This window comes from Anomaloglossus baeobatrachus, chromosome 7 (genome assembly GCF_048569485.1).
Source record: "Anomaloglossus baeobatrachus isolate aAnoBae1 chromosome 7, aAnoBae1.hap1, whole genome shotgun sequence".
NCBI lineage: Eukaryota > Metazoa > Chordata > Amphibia > Anura > Aromobatidae > Anomaloglossus > Anomaloglossus baeobatrachus.
In genome coordinates, this window is record NC_134359.1 from 130737419 (window position 1) to 130754478 (window position 17060).

The 17060-nt window shown below is 52.7% G+C and overlaps 1 protein-coding gene across 1 annotated transcript in view; it reads right to left on the reverse strand.

The window, feature by feature from the left end:
- NDUFS1 (NADH:ubiquinone oxidoreductase core subunit S1) overlaps positions 1-17060 on the reverse strand; it is a 92865-nt gene that overhangs the window by 2782 nt on the left and 73023 nt on the right. The window contains exons 17-18 of the mRNA XM_075317708.1: positions 6491-6625; positions 6341-6413 (exon numbers count right to left, since the gene is read on the reverse strand). Coding sequence (XP_075173823.1) covers positions 6341-6413; positions 6491-6625 — 208 coding nt within the window. The remainder of the gene's footprint in view (positions 1-6340; positions 6414-6490; positions 6626-17060) is intronic.

Consider the following 17060-nt stretch of genomic DNA (forward strand, 5'->3'; position numbering starts at 1 on the left):
CTTAGAAGCCGAGAGGCCCTTACGCCGACCTGTGGTTAGCACAAAAAGAGGAGGTGCACCGCCTAAGAACAGCGGTGCGAGACACATAGATCCGGAGCGCCCGCACCAGATCCAGAGTATGCAACGCTTTTTCAAAGCGATGAACAGGAGCCGGACAAAAGGAAGGCAAGGAAATGTCCTGGTTAAGGTGGAAAGGAGAAACCACCTTAGGGAGAAAGTCCGGAGTCGGACGGAGAACCACCTTGTCTTGATGAAAAACCAAAAAAGGTGACTCCGAAGAGAGCGCAGCCAAATCAGAGACTCTCCTGAGGGAAGTTATGGCCACTAGAAAGACCACTTTCTGTGAAAGACGAGACAAAGAAACCTCCCTAAGAGGCTCAAAGGGGGGTTTCTGCAAGGCCGTGAGGACCAGATTGAGGTCCCAGGGATCCAAGGGCCGCCAGTAAGGCGGAATGATGTGAGACGCGCCTTGCATGAAGGTGCGCACCTGAGCCAGCCGGGCAATACGCCGCTGGAACAACACTGACAGAGCCGAAACCTGTCCCTTGAGGGAATTGAGGGATAGTCCTAGCTGCAGACCGGACTGTAGAAAGGACAGGAGGGTACGCAAGGAAAAAGGCCAAGGAGCATGGCCGGAAGAGCGACACCAGGACAGGAAAATTCTCCAGGTCCTGTGATAGATTTTGGCCGAGGAAAACTTCCGAGCCTGAGTCATAGTGGAGATGACTTCAGGAGGAATACCAGAAGTCGTCAAGATCCAGGACTCAAGAGCCACGCCGTCAATCAGAGCTGCAGAATTCTGGCGGAAAAACGGACCTTGAGAGAGAAGGTCTGGACGGTCCGGGAGATGCCACGGCACCTCTACGGACAGATGGAGCAGGTCTGGGTACCAAGCTCGCCTGGGCCAGTCTGGAGCAATGAGGATGACCCGACGGCCCTCCATTCTGATCTTGCGCAGGACTCTGGGCAAGGGAGATAGAGGGGGAAACACGTAGGACAGACGAAACTGGGACCAATCTTGAACCAGAGCGTCCGCTGCAAAGGCCTGAGGATCGTGGGAGCGAGCCACGTAAACCGGAACCTTGTTGTTGTGCCGGGATGCCATTAGATCCACTTCCGGAGTGCCCCACTTGCGGCAGATTGACCGAAACACTGCCGGATGCAGGGACCACTCGCCACTGTCCACGGTTTGACGGCTGAGATAATCTGCCTCCCAGTTTTCCACGCCTGGGATGTGGACTGCGGATATGGTGGACTTGGAGTCCTCCGTCCACTGAAGGATGCGTTGAACCTCCAGCATTGCCAGGCGGCTGCGTGTCCCGCCTTGGTGATTGATGTAGGCAACCGCTGTCGCGTTGTCTGACTGGACTCGGATGTGCTTGCCCGCCAACAGGTGGTGAAAGGCTAAGAGAGCTAGAAGCACAGCTCTGGTTTCCAGCACATTGATCGAGAGGGCTGACTCGGACGGAGTCCAAGTGCCCTGCGCTCTGTAGTGGAGATATACCGCTCCCCAGCCGGATAGACTGGCATCCGTGGTGAGAATCACCCAGGACGGGGCCAGGAAGGAGCGTCCCTGAGACAGAGAGAATGTCCAGCTGCAGGGGACGCAGATGGAACTGGGCAAAGGGAACCGCCTCCATTGACGCCACCATCTGACCCAGCACCTGCATTAGGTGGAATGACGGCAGGGCCTCAGCAAAGAGCGCACCGCCAGATGGAGGGACTGCTGTTTGACTAAGGGCAGCTTCACAAGTGCCGGCAGAGTCTCGAATTGCATCCCTAGGTACGTGAGCTTCTGGGTCAGAGTCAGAGTGGATTTGGGCAGATTGACAAGCCACCCGAATTGGACTAGAGTGGCGAGAGTGAGCGAGACACTCCGCTGACAGTCTGCACTGGATGAAGCCTTGACTAGAAGGTCGTCCAGGTAAGGAATCACTGCCAACCCCTGGAGGTGCAGAACCGCAACCACTGCTGCCATGACCTTGGTGAATACTCGAGGAGCCGCGGCTAACCAGGGCTGTGGAGTCGGTAAGCCAAACCTTCGACTCCGACTCCGACTCCGACTCCTCAAATTCTCTTGCACCGACTCCGACTCCGACTCCGGCTCCGACTCCGACTCCGACATATATTGCTTATAGTTAGGTGAAAAATTTATTGTAGTACATGAATATGTGTATGTGAACATCAGACATTTAATAATTTTTATGATACAATAATCAAGATATTTGGATAGAACATAAAATATATTTATTGGATACAACTTTAGAACACAAAAAACTGTAATAAATTGTAAATATGTAATACAGTAGATTACATATATATCTTGTGTGTGTATATACACTGTGTATATATATATAATATTACATATTTACAATTTATTAGTTTTTTGTGTTCTAAAGTTGTATCCAATAAATATTTTATGTTCTATCCAAATATCTTGATTATTGTATCATAAAAACAATTAAATGTCTGATGTTCACATTATACTACAATAAATTTTTCACTTAAATATAAGCATTATACTAAATGTTATTATTTAGTAAAATATTCAGCACATTCTGCATTGCACTCCTGTCCCCAATTTATTATATATTTTAGGAGTCGGAGTCGGTGCATTTTATACCGACTCCAACTCCGACTCCGACTCCACCAAAATGAGCTCCGACTCCGACTCCACGACTCCGACTCCGACTCCACAGCCCTGCGGCTAACCCAAAGGTGAGAGCCACGAATTGGAAATGTTCCTCTCCGATTGCAAAACGTAGCCAACGCTGGTGTGAGACTGCAATTGGCACATGCAGATAGGCATCTCTGATGTCGATGGATGCCAGGAAATCTCCTTGGGTCATTGAGGCAATGACTGATCGCAGACACTCCATGCGAAAATGCCGCACCTAAACATGCTTGTTGAGAAGCTTGAGATCCAGGATGGGCCGGAAGGAACCGTCCTTTTTGGGAACTAGGAAGAGATTTGAGTAGAAACCTCTGAACCTTTCCCAGGCGGGAACCGGTACAATTACTCCGTTGGCCTGCAAGGATGCCACGGCCTGAGAGAAGGCGGCGGCCTTGGAGCAGGGGGGAGTTGACAGAAAAAAATCTGTTTGGCGGGCTGGAAGAGAATTCTATCCTGTAGCCGTGGGAGATGATATCCCGCACCCACTGATCGGAGACGTGTTGAAACCATACGTCGCCAAAGTGGGAGAGCCTGCCACCGACCAAGGACGTTGCTGGCGCGGCCAGATAGTCAAGAGGAGACTGCCTTAGTGGCAGCAGCTCCTGCGGTCTTTTGAGGACGCGGCTTCGTGCGCCAGTTGGGTTTTTGGTCCTTGGCTGAGTTAGTGGACGAGGCCGAGGGCTTAGAGGACGACCAGTTGGAGGAACGAAAGGAACGAAACCTCGACTGGTTTCTGCCCTGGACAGGTTTCCTGGTTTTAGTTTGTGGCATGGAATTACTCTTCCCGCCAGTAGCTTTCTTAATAATTTCATCCAGTTGTTCACCGAACAGCCTGGACCCAGCAAAAGGGAGCCCATCAAGGTACTTCTTTGAAGAAGCATCTGCCTTCCACTCTCGAAGCCACAAGATCCTGTGGATAGCGAGGGAATTGGCCGAAGCCACCGCAGTGCGGTGAGAAGCTTCCAGCATGGCAGACATGGCATAGGATGAAAAAGCTGAAGCTTAAGAAGTTAAGGCAACCATTTCGGGCATAGATTCCCTGGTGAGGGAATGCATCTCCTCTAGAGAAGCAGAGATGGCTTTGAGAGCCCACACTGCTGCAAAAGATGGGGAGAACGAGGCCCCTGCCGCCTCATATACAGATTTGGCCAGAAGGTCAACCTGGCGGTCAGTGGAATCTTTAAGAGAGGTGCCATCAGCCACTGATACAACTGTCCGGGCTGAGAGTCTAGACACCGGAGGGTCTACCTTTGGTGAATGAGCCCACTCCTTGACCACCTCTGGTGGAAAGGGAAAACGGTCATCAGAACCACACTTTGGAAAGCGTTTGTCAGGACAGGCCCTAGGCTTGGTCACAGTAGCCTGAAAACTGGAGTGGTTAAAGAACACACTCCTTGTCCTCTTAGGCAAGGTAAACTAGTGCTTTTCTGCCAGTGAGGGTTGTTCCTCTGATGCTGGCGGATTGAGGTCCAGTACAGAATTAATGGACGCAATCAAATCACTAACATCTGAGTCAGTTTCGGACAGATCAATGGGGCACATGGAGGCCGCCTCCGAGCCCCCAGTAACGGCATCCTCCTCGTCCTGCGAGTCAGCTCTTGAATCAGAGCCGCGGGACGAGGAAGGAGAGGGAGCCCTGCGTCTCCTCTTAGGAGGACGGGGTCTGGGACCAGATGAAGAATCCTCTGTGAGCTCCGCTGAGAGAGCCCTAGCAGCAGAGGCGCCCTGTGAAGGGGGCTGATGCATGTTCAGCAAAGTCCGGGACAGCTGTCCCATGGAGTCGGCAAAAGACTGGGAGATTGACCTAGAGAAGGATCCTACCCAAGCCGGGGGTTCAGCCACCGGAGCCGAAGCAGCCGGAGGGACCACTGTGGGTGCGATTCCAGGCTGAGGCATTGTCAGGTTAGAGCAGGCATCACAATGTGGATATGTGCTCGGTTCAGGCAGCACGAGCTTACATGCAGTGCATATTGCGTACAGCCTTGCTCCTTGTGTGAGACATGCTGCTGAAGTGGGGGCTCTGAGCCAGAATGACCCCCAGAGAGTATATAAACAGGTCCACAACCGGAGGTTGTGGCTTACCAGACCGTTTGTGTGCCCTCCAGATCCCACAGCCCGGACCCCCAGACAGATTAGCAGGGATGCTGCAGCCAGCGACGATCGCTGAGGAACGCTGATAAATTGGCGCCGGAACGAGGAGAGGGGGCGGGACCTACTCAGAGCGGGATCTGGAGGGCCAAGGAGATTTACAGGGGAGGGGACATTTACTCAGAGAGGAGTGTCCCTCCCCTGTGCCGAACGGCCGCTGGGCGGAGCCGCACTGTCCCTCTGCATGATTGACATGCAAGGGCAGTGAAATCGAAACTAGGCCTCAGGCGAAGCCGGGGCCTAAATTTAATCGATGCGGCCGGCGCGCAGGCTCCATCGGCGCGGTTCTCAGGTGACAACCAGAGAACCGGCCGGAAATGTCAGAACAGTTACACAGCACACTCTTCCCAACAATAAAGTACAAGGGACCCCCTGAACATAAACGTCTCAGATACTTAGCTTGTGAGACGCAGGGTTTCAAGTCCCTGGGGATGAGTGCTCCGTCCAGCAGGATCCTGAAGGGCTGCGGATGGAGACCGGCCTCCTGCAAAGCAGGGAGAACCGTGCTGGCTCCCACTTCAAGCCAGAGCCCGAGGGATGGTGAAGGAGCGCGGCATGTAAGGCTCCAGCCCTGGAATCAACCTTAACAATACCGCCGACACAGTGGGGTGAGAAGGGACATGCCGGGAGTCCAGGCTTGGACCCGCTTTTCTTCAAAAACTTTCCAAAAATGAAAAATCAGATGAGAATGCATGTGTGGATGTGTGCCTCCTGAACACAAAGCAATGAACTGGCTAGATTTGGTTATCCAGGGGGTGTATATGCTCAGAGGGAGGAGCTACACTTTTTTAGTGTAGTACTTTGTGTGTCCTCCGGAGGAAGAAGCTATACACCCAATGTCTGGGTCTCCCATAGGAACGATAAAGAAATATTTGCAGCAAATCTGTACCAAATCATGATAACTATCGTAAACGTACCTACAGAAAACAGCAAATTAAACATAAGAACACACTTTACCCACTCTCCGTGCCAATGTCTCTCTAGTTCCCTGATGATCCTACAACAAGCCTCCCACAATAAAATCTCATCACATGTGACCGCTGCCACCAATCAAAGGCTGCAGCGGTCAGATCACATGGGGTGTCTGAACAGGAGGCTGGCGTACAGAAATCAGCCTGTAACCAAAGAAGCTTTTCCATGGCAGCAAGAAGCGACTCTAGAGTTTTTATATTTGCTACATGCAATTGACTACATATTCATGAGAAGCCCCAGCACAATTGGGTTTTGTTGTAGAGTTAGATTGCCGACCTGCTGCAAACCATATCCACTGTCCTCTTAGCTCATTACAAACTTTACATCCAAAAATCAAGATGGAAAATCAGCTAATGAACAATTATCACTATTTGGGCTGTGCTGGGTCACACCAGCAATATTCTGCTCACCGGTATTCACTGGAGCTGCGTGATAAACCTTTACTGGGCGAAGCCATGTGTAACACAAGACTGTTTAGTGATAAATATATTCACAGCACAAGGGCCATTCTATTTGAAACCAGAAGACAATGAACCTATAGCTTACCTGTCATATAGAAATCTTTAATGGACAACTGAGGAGCAACTAATGGGTCAGCGAGGAGCTGCTGGTTTGCAAGCTGAAATAAAATAAAAAGCATTACACGAGATCTGGGATTTCCAGGAGTGCCCATGGCCAGGGTGCCATTCTCACTACCTGCGAGAGCTCTGCTGCCTGTTTGAAATAATTGGCTTCTTCCACATCATCGTATCGCACCAAGTTTGGGGACACTTCATGTAGTCTATTCCTCACAGCGTCCAGGTTGTCATACGGGAGTGTTACACCTGCTAACTGGAAGACAGGGGAAATGTCATTAAATGTAAGCAAATTCGTGTAAAGACAAGATTCCTGCGTGTTTCATAACTCCGTTTCGGATCATTCCTCCTGTAATTCTTGCTAAATATTTATGAACCCCTTTGGTATTGGCCAATTTATCATTTTTCTGGATTTGTTTTTACTCTCCTTCCTCCGTGTAAAGAAGGGAATTTTGTTTACTTACCGTAAATTCCTTTTCTTCTAGCTCCAATTGGGAGACCCAGACAATTGGGTGTATAGCTATGCCTCCGGAGGCCACACAAAGTATTACACTAAAAGTGTAAAGCCCCTCCCCTTCTGCCTATACACCCCCCGTGCTCACGGGCTCCTCAGTTTTGGTGCAAAAGCAAGAAGGAGGAAAAAATTATAATTGGTTTAAAGTAAATTCAATCCGAAGGAATATCGGAGAACTGAAACCATTCAACATGAACAACATGTGTACACAAAAAACAGGGGCGGGTGCTGGGTCTCCCAATTGGAGCTAGAAGAAAAGGAATTTACGGTAAGTAAACAAAATTCCCTTCTTCTTTGTCGCTCCATTAGGAGACCCAGACAATTGGGACGTCCAAAAGCAGTCCCTGGGTGGGTAAATAATACCTCATAATAGAGCCGCAACCGGCTCCGTCCTACAGGTGGGCAACCGCCGCCTGAAGGACTCGCCTACCTAGGCTGGCATCTGCCGAAGCATAGGTATGCACCTGATAGTGTTTCGTGAAAGTGTGCAGGCTCGACCAGGTAGCCGCCTGACACACCTGCTGAGCCGTAGCCTGGTGCCGCAAAGCCCAGGACGCTCCCACGGCCCTGGTAGAATGGGCCTTCAGCCCTGAGGGAACCGGAAGCCCGGAGGAACGATAAGCCTCGAGAATTGGTTCCTTGATCCACCGAGCCAGGGTTGACTTGGAAGCTTGTGTCCCTTTACGCTGGCCAGCGACAAGGACAAAGAGTGCATCCGAGCGGCGCAGGGGCGCCGTACGAGAAATGTAGAATCTGAGTGCTCTCACCAGATCTAACAAGTGCAAATCCTTTTCACATTGGTGAACTGGATGAGGACAAAAAGAGGGTAAGGAGATATCCTGATTGAGATGAAAGGGGGATACCACCTTAGGGAGAAAGTCCGGAACCGGACGCAGAACCACCTTGTCCTGGTGAAACACCAGGAAGGGGGCTTTGCATGACAGCGCTGCTAGCTCAGACACTCTCCGAAGCGAAGTGACTGCTACTAGGAAAACCACCTTCTGCGAAAGGCGTGAGAGAGAGATATCCCTCATTGGCTCGAACGGTGGTTTCTGAAGAACCATCAGCACCCTGTTCAGATCCCAGGGTTCTAACGGACGCTTGTAAGGAGGTACGATGTGACAAACCCCCTGCAGGAACGTGCGTACCTGTGGAAGTCTGGCTAGGCGCTTCTGAAAAAAGACAGAGAGCGCAGAGACTTGTCCCTTAAGGGAGCCTAGTGACAAACCCTTTTCTAATCCGGATTGAAGGAAGGACAGAAAAGTGGGCAAGGTAAACGGCCAGGGAGAAACACCCTGAGCAGAGCACCACGACAGGAATATTTTCCACGTCCTGTGGTAGATCTTGGCGGACGTTGGTTTCCTAGCCTGTCTCATGGTGGCAATGACCTCTTGAGATAATCCTGAAGACGCTAGGATCCAGGACTCAATGGCCACACAGTCAGGTTCAGGGCCGCAGAATTCAGATGGAAAAACGGCCCTTGAGACAGCAAGTCTGGTCGGTCTGGTAATGTCCACGGTTGGCCGACCGTGAGATGCCACAGATCCGGGTACCACGACCTCCTCGGCCAGTCTGGAGCGACGAGGATGGCGCGGCGGCAGTCGGCCCTGATTTGTGTAACACTCTGGGCAACAGTGCCAGAGGAGGAAACACATAAGGGAGTTGAAACTGCGACCAATCCTGAACTAAGGCGTCTGCCGCCAGAGCTCTGTGATCTTGAGACCGTGCCATGAACGTCGGGACCTTGTTGTTGTGCCGGGACGCCATTAGGTCGACATCCGGCATGCCCCAGCGGCAACAGATCTCCTGAAACACGTCCGGGTGAAGGGACCATTCCCCTGCATCCATGCCCTGGCGACTGAGAAAGTCTGCTTCCCAGTTTTCTACGCCCGGGATGTGAACTGCGGATATGGTGGAGGCTGTGGCTTCCACCCACAGCAGAATCCGCCGAACTTCCTGGAAGGCTTGCCGACTGCGTGTCCCGCCTTGGTGGTTGATGTATGCCACCGCTGTGGAGTTGTCCGACTGAATTCGGATCTGTTTGCCTTCCAGCCACGGCTGGAACGCCTTTAGGGCAAGATACACTGCCCTTATCTCCAGAACATTGATCTGAAGGGAGGACTCTGTCTGAGTCCAAGTCCCCTGAGCCCTGTGGTGGAGAAAGACCGCTCCCCACCCTGACAGGCTTGCGTCCGTCGTGACCACAGCCCAGGATGGGGGCAGGAAGGATTTCCCCTTCGACAGAGAAGTGGGAAGAAGCCACCACTGAAGGGAAGCTTTGGCTGCCCGAGAAAGGGAGACGTTCCTGTCGAGGGACGTCGACTTCCTGTCCCATTTGCGGAGAATGTCCCATTGAAGTGGGCGCAGATGAAACTGCGCAAAAGGAACTGCCTCCATTGTTGCCACCATCTTCCCTAGGAAGTGCATGAGGCGCCTCAGGGGGTGTGACTGACCATGAAGGAGAGATTGCACCCCTGTCTGTAGTGAACGCTGTTTGTTCAGCGGAAGCTTCACTATCGCTGAGAGAGTATGAAACTCCATGCCAAGATATGTCAGTGATTGGGCCGGTGTCAGATTTGACTTTGGAAAATTGATGATCCACCCGAAACTCTGGAGAGTTTCCAGAGCAATGTTCAGGCTGTGTTGGCATGCCCCTTGAGAGGGTGCCTTGACAAGTAGATCGTCTAAGTAAGGGATCACCGAGTGTCCCCGAGAGTGTAGGATTGCCACCACTGTTGCCATGACCTTGGTGAAGACCCGTGGGGCTGTTGCCAGGCCAAAAGGTAGTGCCACGAACTGAAGGTGTTCGTCCCCTATGGCGAAGCGCAGGAAGCGCTGATGCTCTGGCGCAATCGGTACGTGGAGATAAGCATCTTTGATGTCTATTGATGCCAGGAAATCTCCTTGGGACATTGAGGCGATGACGGAGCGGAGCGATTCCATCCGGAACCGCCTGGTTTTCACATGCTTGTTGAGCAGCTTTAGGTCCAGAACGGGACGGAAGGATCCGTCCTTTTTTGGCACCACGAACAAGTTGGAGTAAAAACCGTGACCCCGTTGCTGAAGAGGAACCGGGATCACCACTCCTTCCTCCTTCAGGGTGCCCACCGCCTGCATAAGAGCCTCGGCTCTGTCGGGGGGTGGAGATGTTCTGAAGAAACGAGTCGGAGGACGAGAGTTGAACTCTATCCTGTAACCGTGAGATAGAATGTCTCTCACCCATCGGTCTTTTACTTGTGGCAGCCAGGCGTCGCAAAAGCGGGAGAGCCTGCCACCGACCGAGGATGCGGTTTGAGGAGGCCGAAAGTCATGAGGAGGCCGCTTTGGGAGCGGTTCCTCCGGCGGTCTTTTTAGGACGTGACTTAGACCGCCATGCATCGGAGTTCCTCTGATCTTTCTGAGGCCTTTTGGACGAGGAAAATTGAGATCTGCCCGCGGTCCGAAAGGACCGAAACCTCGATTGTACCTTCCGTGGTTGAGGTCTGTTTGGTTTGGACTGGGGTAAGGATGAATCCTTTCCCTTGGATTGTTTAATGATTTCATCCAATCGCTCACCAAACAAGCGGTCGCCAGCCAATGGCAAACCGGTTAAGAACTTTTTGGAAGCAGAGTCTGCCTTCCATTCACGTAGCCACATGGCCCTGCGGAGTACCACCGAGTTGGCGGATGCCACCGCCGTACGGCTCGCAGAGTCCAGGATAGCATTAATGGCGTAGGACGCAAACGCCGACGCCTGATTGGTTAAGGACACCACTTGCGGGGCAGATGTACGTGTTACTGCATTAATCTGCGCCTGACAAGCTGAGATAGCTTGGAGTGCCCATACGGCAGCGAATGCTGGGGCAAAAGACGCGCCTATAGCTTCATAGATGGATTTCAACCATAGTTCCATCTGTCTGTCAGTGACATCTTTGAGTGAAGCCCTATCTTCCACTGCAACTATGGATCTAGCCGCCAGTCTGGAGATTGGAGGATCCACCTTAGGACACTGAGTCCAGCCCTTGACAACCTCGGGGGGGAAGGGATAACGTGTGTCCTTAAGACGCTTGGAAAAACGCTTGTCTGGACAGTCTCGGTTTTTCTGGATTGCCTCTCTGAAGTCAGAGTGATCCAAAAACATATTTAATGTACGCTTTGGAAACCTGAAACGGAATTTCTCCTGAGAAGCAGACTCCTCAATTGGAGGAGCTGGGGGAGAAATATCCAACACCTGATTGATGGTCGCTATAAGGTCATTCACTACTGCGTCACCTTCAGGTGTATCTAGGTTGAGAGCGGCTTCAGGATCAGAATCCTGATCTGATACCTCCGCTTCATCCTCCAGAGAGTCCCCCTGCTGGGACCCTGAACAGTGTGATGAAGTGGAGGGAATTTCCCAGCGACCCCGCTTGGTCGGCCTGGGACTGCGGTCCGTGTCAGAGACCTCACCCTGGGACCTATGGGATACCCCAGGGGCACTTTGCTGTTCCAATTGAGGGGGACCAGGGGTCAAGGATTGGATAGAGCCCGGGGCCTGAATCACCGGTCTGGACTGCAATGCTTCCAGTATTTTAGCAGACCATTTATCCATAGTCTCAGACAGTTTGTCAGCAAAGGCTGCAAACTCCGTCCCTGTCACCTGGACAGTGGTAGCAGGTGGATCCACCTGGGCCACCAGTCGCAGAGGCTCCGGCTGAGTAAGTGCCACAGGGGCCGAGCATTGCACACAATGAGGGTCAGTGGAACCTGCCGGTAGTACAGCTGTACATGAGGTACAGGTTGCAAAGTACGCCTGTGCTTTGGCACCCTTGCTTTTTGCAGATGACATGTTGTCTCCTCTGAGAACAACCAGGAGGGTATATAGCCAAAAATCAACAGAGCGACCGTACAGTGCAATGTATAGCATATAAGCCTATATATATATATACACTTCGGTACTCAGTGGGGCCAGCACCACAGGTGCTGCTTACCGACCGCTCAGAGCGGTTGTGTGGTCACCAGATTCCCTGCCTGGGTCTCCCTGTGTTGTCTCTCCTCTCCAGCGTCTGAATCGCTGACAGGAATGGCTGCCGGCGTTCTGTGGGGAGGAGGAGACCGTGGGCGTGCCCAAGAAAAGTGCGGGAATCCAGTGCCCCACTGTACTGAGTGAGGAGGGAGGAGGATACTAATGTATGCTCCAGCCCTCCGCTGACGATCCGTGCAGCGTCCCGCCCCTTCCCTGACTGGCAGGCCTGTGGGCGGGAATAAACGACACTAGGCCGCAGAAGCCGGGGACTAAAGTTATAAGCGCGGCCGGCAATAAGTAGTTCCCCGGTGCACTAACACCTCCAGCCATGCTGGAAAGTGTCTGGCACAAGCGCTCCATGTCCGGCGCACTAACACACCCAGCCGTGCTGGAAAGTGTCTGGCACAAGCGCTCCATTCTGGCGCACTAACACACCCAGCAGTGCTGTAATGTGTATGGCACCAGCGCTCCATGCGCGGTCCCCACGGGGACACAGAGTACCTCATAGTAGCAGGGCCTTGTCCCTGACGATACCCAGCTCCTATCCTGCAGATTCCCAGGGGCTGCGGAGGGAGCACGGTCCCAGTGCCTAGAGACCGTTCCGGATCCCACTTCACCCAGAGCCCATTAAGGGATGGGGAAGGAAAACAGCATGTGGCTCCTGCCTGTGTACCCGCAATGGGTGCCTCAACCTTAACAACACCGCCAACAAAGTGGGGTGAGAAGGGAGCATGCTGGGGGCCCTGTTATGGGCCCTCTTTTCTTCCATCCGACCTGGTCAGCAGCTGCTGCTGACCAAGCTGTGGAGCTATGCGTGGATGTCTGCCTCCTTCGCACAAAGCATAAAAACTGAGGAGCCCGTGAGCACGGGGGGTGTATAGGCAGAAGGGGAGGGGCTTTACACTTTTAGTGTAATACTTTGTGTGGCCTCCGGAGGCATAGCTATACACCCAATTGTCTGGGTCTCCCAATGGAGCGACAAAGAAACCTTTTTTTATTTTCCATTGAATTATATTCCCAGATTGTTTTTCAGATTTAGTTTTTACAGCCTCAGTCTATGGTAAAAATAACTTGGCAGTATGATTCCCCAGGTCAGCACGAGTATATCCATATTCACCATGTATAGTTTTTTTTATGCTTTATTAATGAAATAAAGAAGGGAATTTTGTTTACTTACCGTAAATTCCTTTTCTTCTAGCTCCTATTGGGAGACCCAGACAATTGGGTGTATAGCTTCTGCCTCCGGAGGCCACACAAAGTATTACACTTTAAAAAGTGTAACCCCTCCCCTCTGCCTATACACCCTCCCGTGCATCACGGGCTCCTCAGTTTTGGTGCAAAAGCAGGAAGGAGGAAACTTATAAATTGGTCTAAGGTAAATTCAATCCGAAGGATGTTCGGAGAACTGAAACCATGAACCAAAAGAACAATTCAACATGAACAACATGTGTACACAAAGAACAACAGCCCGAAGGGAACAGGGGCGGGTGCTGGGTCTCCCAATAGGAGCTAGAAGAAAAGGAATTTACGGTAAGTAAACAAAATTCCCTTCTTCTTTGTCGCTCCATTGGGAGACCCAGACAATTGGGACGTCCAAAAGCAGTCCCTGGGTGGGTAAAAGAATACCCCAATAAAAAGAGCCGACAACGGCTCCCTCTTACAGGTGGGCAACCGCCGCCTGAAGGACTCGCCTACCTAGGCTGGCATCTGCCGAAGCATAGGTATGCACCTGATAGTGTTTCGTGAAAGTGTGCAGACTCGACCAGGTAGCCGCCTGACACACCTGCTGAGCCGAAGCCTGGTGCCGCAATGCCCAGGATGCACCCACGGCTCTGGTAGAATGGGCTTTCAGCCCTGCAGGAATCGGAAGCCCAGAAGAACGGTAGGCTTCAAGAATCGGTTCCTTGATCCACCGAGCCAAGGTTGACTTGGAAGCCTGCGACCCCTTACGCTGGCCAGCGACAAGGACAAAGAGCGCATCAGAACGGCGCAGGGGCGCCGTGCGAGAAATGTAGAGCCGGAGTGCTCTCACTAGATCTAACAAATGAACTCCTTTTCACATTGGTGAACTGGATGAGGACAAAAAGAAGGTAAGGAGATATCCTGATTGAGATGAAAAGGGGATACCACCTTAGGGAGAAATTCCGGGACCGGACGCAGAACCACCTTATCCTGGTGAAAAACCAGGAAGGGGGCTTTGCATGACAGCGCTGCAAGCTCCGACACTCTACGGAGCGATGTGACTGCCACTAGAAAGACCACCTTCTGTGAAAGACGTGAAAGGGAGACATCCCGCAGTGGCTCGAAAGGTGGTTTCTGAAGAGCCTTTAGCACTCTGTTAAGATCCCATGGTTCCAGCGGCCTCTTGTAAGGTGGGACTATGTGGCAAACTCCCTGCAGGAACGTGCGGACTTGCGGAAGCCTGGCTAGACGCTTTTGAAAAAATACGGATAGCGCCGATACTTGTCCCTTGAGAGAGCCGAGAGACAACCCCTTGTCCATTCCGGATTGAAGGAAAGACAGAAAAGTGGGTAAGGCAAACGGCCAGGGGGTAAAACCCTGATCAGAGCACCAGGATAAGAAGATCCTCCAAGTCCTATGATAGATCTTGGCGGACGTTGGTTTCCTGGCCTGTCTCATAGTGGCAATGACATCTTGAGATAAGCCTGAGGACGCTAGTAGCCAGGACTCAATGGCCACACAGTCAGGTTGAGGGCCGCAGAATTCAGATGGAAAAATGGCCCTTGAGACAGCAAGTCTGGTCGGTCTGGGAGTGCCCACGGTTGACCCACCGTGAGGTGCCACAGATCCGGGTACCACGACCTCCTCGGCCAGTCTGGAGCGACGAGGATGGCGCGGTGGCAGTCGGACTTGATCTTGCGTAACACTCTGGGCAGCATTGCCAGAGGAGGAAATACATAAGGCAGTCGAAACTGCGACCAATCCTGAACTAATGCGTCCGCCGCCAGAGCTCTGTGATCTTGAGACCGTGCCATGAATGCCGGGACTTTGTTGTTGTGCCGAGACGCCATGAGGTCGACGTCCGGCGTCCCCCAGCGGCAACAGATCTCTTGAAACACGTCCGGGTGAAGAGACCATTCCCCTGCGTCCATGCCCTGGCGACTGAGAAAGTCTGCTTCCCAGTTTTCTACGCCCGGGATGTGAACTGCGGAGATGGTGGAGGCTGTTGCCTCCGCCCACAGCAGAATCCGCCGAACTTCTTGGAAGGCTTGGCGGCTGCGCGTGCCGCCCTGGTGGTTGATGCACGCGACCGCCGTGGCGTTGTCCGACTGTATGCGGATCTGCCTGCCCTCCAGCCACCGATGGAACGCCTTTAGGGCTAGGTACACAGCCCTTATCTCCAGAACATTGATCTGAAGGGAGGACTCTGTCGGAGTCCAGGTTCCCTGAGCCCTGTGGTGGAGAAAAACCGCTCCCCACCCTGACAGACTCGCGTCCGTCGTGACCACAGCCCAGGATGGGGGCAGGAAGGATTTTCCCTTCGACAGAGAAGTGGGAAGAAGCCACCACTGAAGAGAGGTTTTGGCTGCCAGAGAAAGGGAGACGTTCCTGTCTAGGGACGTCGACCTCCTGTCCCATTTGCGGAGAATGTCCCATTGGAGTGGACGCAGATGAAACTGCGCAAAGGGGACTGCCTCCATCGCTGCCACCATCTTCCCCAGGAAGTGCATGAGGCGCCTCAAGGGGTGTGACTGGGCCCGAAGGAGAGAGTGCACCCCAGCTTGCAGCGAACGCTGTTTGTCCAGCGGAAGCATGACTATCGCTGAGAGAGTATGAAACTCCATCCCGAGGTAAGTCAGTGATTGGGCCGGAGTCAATTTTGACTTTGGGAAATTGATGATCCACCCGAATCTCTGGAGAGTCTCCAGAGCAACAGCCAGGCTGTGTTGACATGCCACCCGGGAGGGTGCCTTGACCAGGAGATCGTCTAAGTAAGGGATCACCGAGTGGCCCTGAGAGTGCAGGACTGCCACAACGGATGCCATGACCTTGGTGAAGACCCGTGGGGCTGTCGCCAGGCCGAAAGGCAGTGCCACAAACTGAAGGTGTTCGTCCCCAATGGCGAAACGCAGGAAGCGTTGATGCTCTGGTGCGATCGGCACATGGAGATAGGCATCCCTGATGTCGATTGATGCTAGGAAGTCTCCTTGTGACATCGAGGCGATGACAGAGCGGAGGGATTCCATGCGAAACCGTCTGGTTCTCACATGTCTGTTGAGCAATTTGAGGTCCAAAACGGGACGGAATGATCCGTCCTTTTTTTGGCACCACAAACAGGTTGGAGTAAAAACCGCGACCCCGTTCCTGAAGGGGAACGGGGATCACAACTCCTTCTGTCTTCAGAGTGTCCACAGCCTGAGCAAGTGCATCGGCTCGCTCGGGGGGCAGAGATGTTCTGAAGAAACGAGTCGGAGGACGAGAGCAGAACTCTATCCTGTAACCGTGAGACAGAATGTCTCTCACCCATCGGTCTTGGACATGTGGCCGCCAGGCGTCGCCAAAGCGGGAGAGTCTGCCACCGACCGAGGATGCGGTTTGTGGAGGCCGAAAGTCATGAGGAGGCCGCCTTGGAGACGGTGCCTCCGGCGGTCTTTGGAGGACGTGACTTAGACCGCCATGCAGAAGAGTTCCTCTGGCTCTTCTGTGGCCTGTTGGACGAGGATGATTGGGATCTGGCTGAGGGCCGAAAGGACCGAAACCTCGCCTGAATTTTCCGTTGCTGAGGTCTCTTTGGCTTGGATTGGGGTAAGGACGAGTCCTTTCCCTTAGATTGCTTAATAATTTCAGCCAATTGCTCGCCAAACAATCGGTCGCCAGAAAAAGGCAAACCGGTCAAGAACTTCTTGGAAGCAGAGTCTGCCTTCCATTCGCGCAGCCACATGGCCCTGCGGACTGCCACCGAATTGGCGGATGCTACCGCTGTACGGCTAGCAGAGTCCAGGATGGCGTTCATGGCGTAGGACGAAAAAGCCAACACCTGTGAAGTCAAAGACGCTACTTGCGGAGCAGAGGTACGTGTGACCGCATTAATCTCAGACAGACAAGCTGAGATAGCTTGGAGTGCCCACACGGCTGCAAAGGCCGGGGCGAAAGACGCGCCTGTGGCTTCAAAGATGGATTTCATTAGGAGCTCTATCTGCCTGTCAGTGGCATCCTTGAGCGATGAACCGT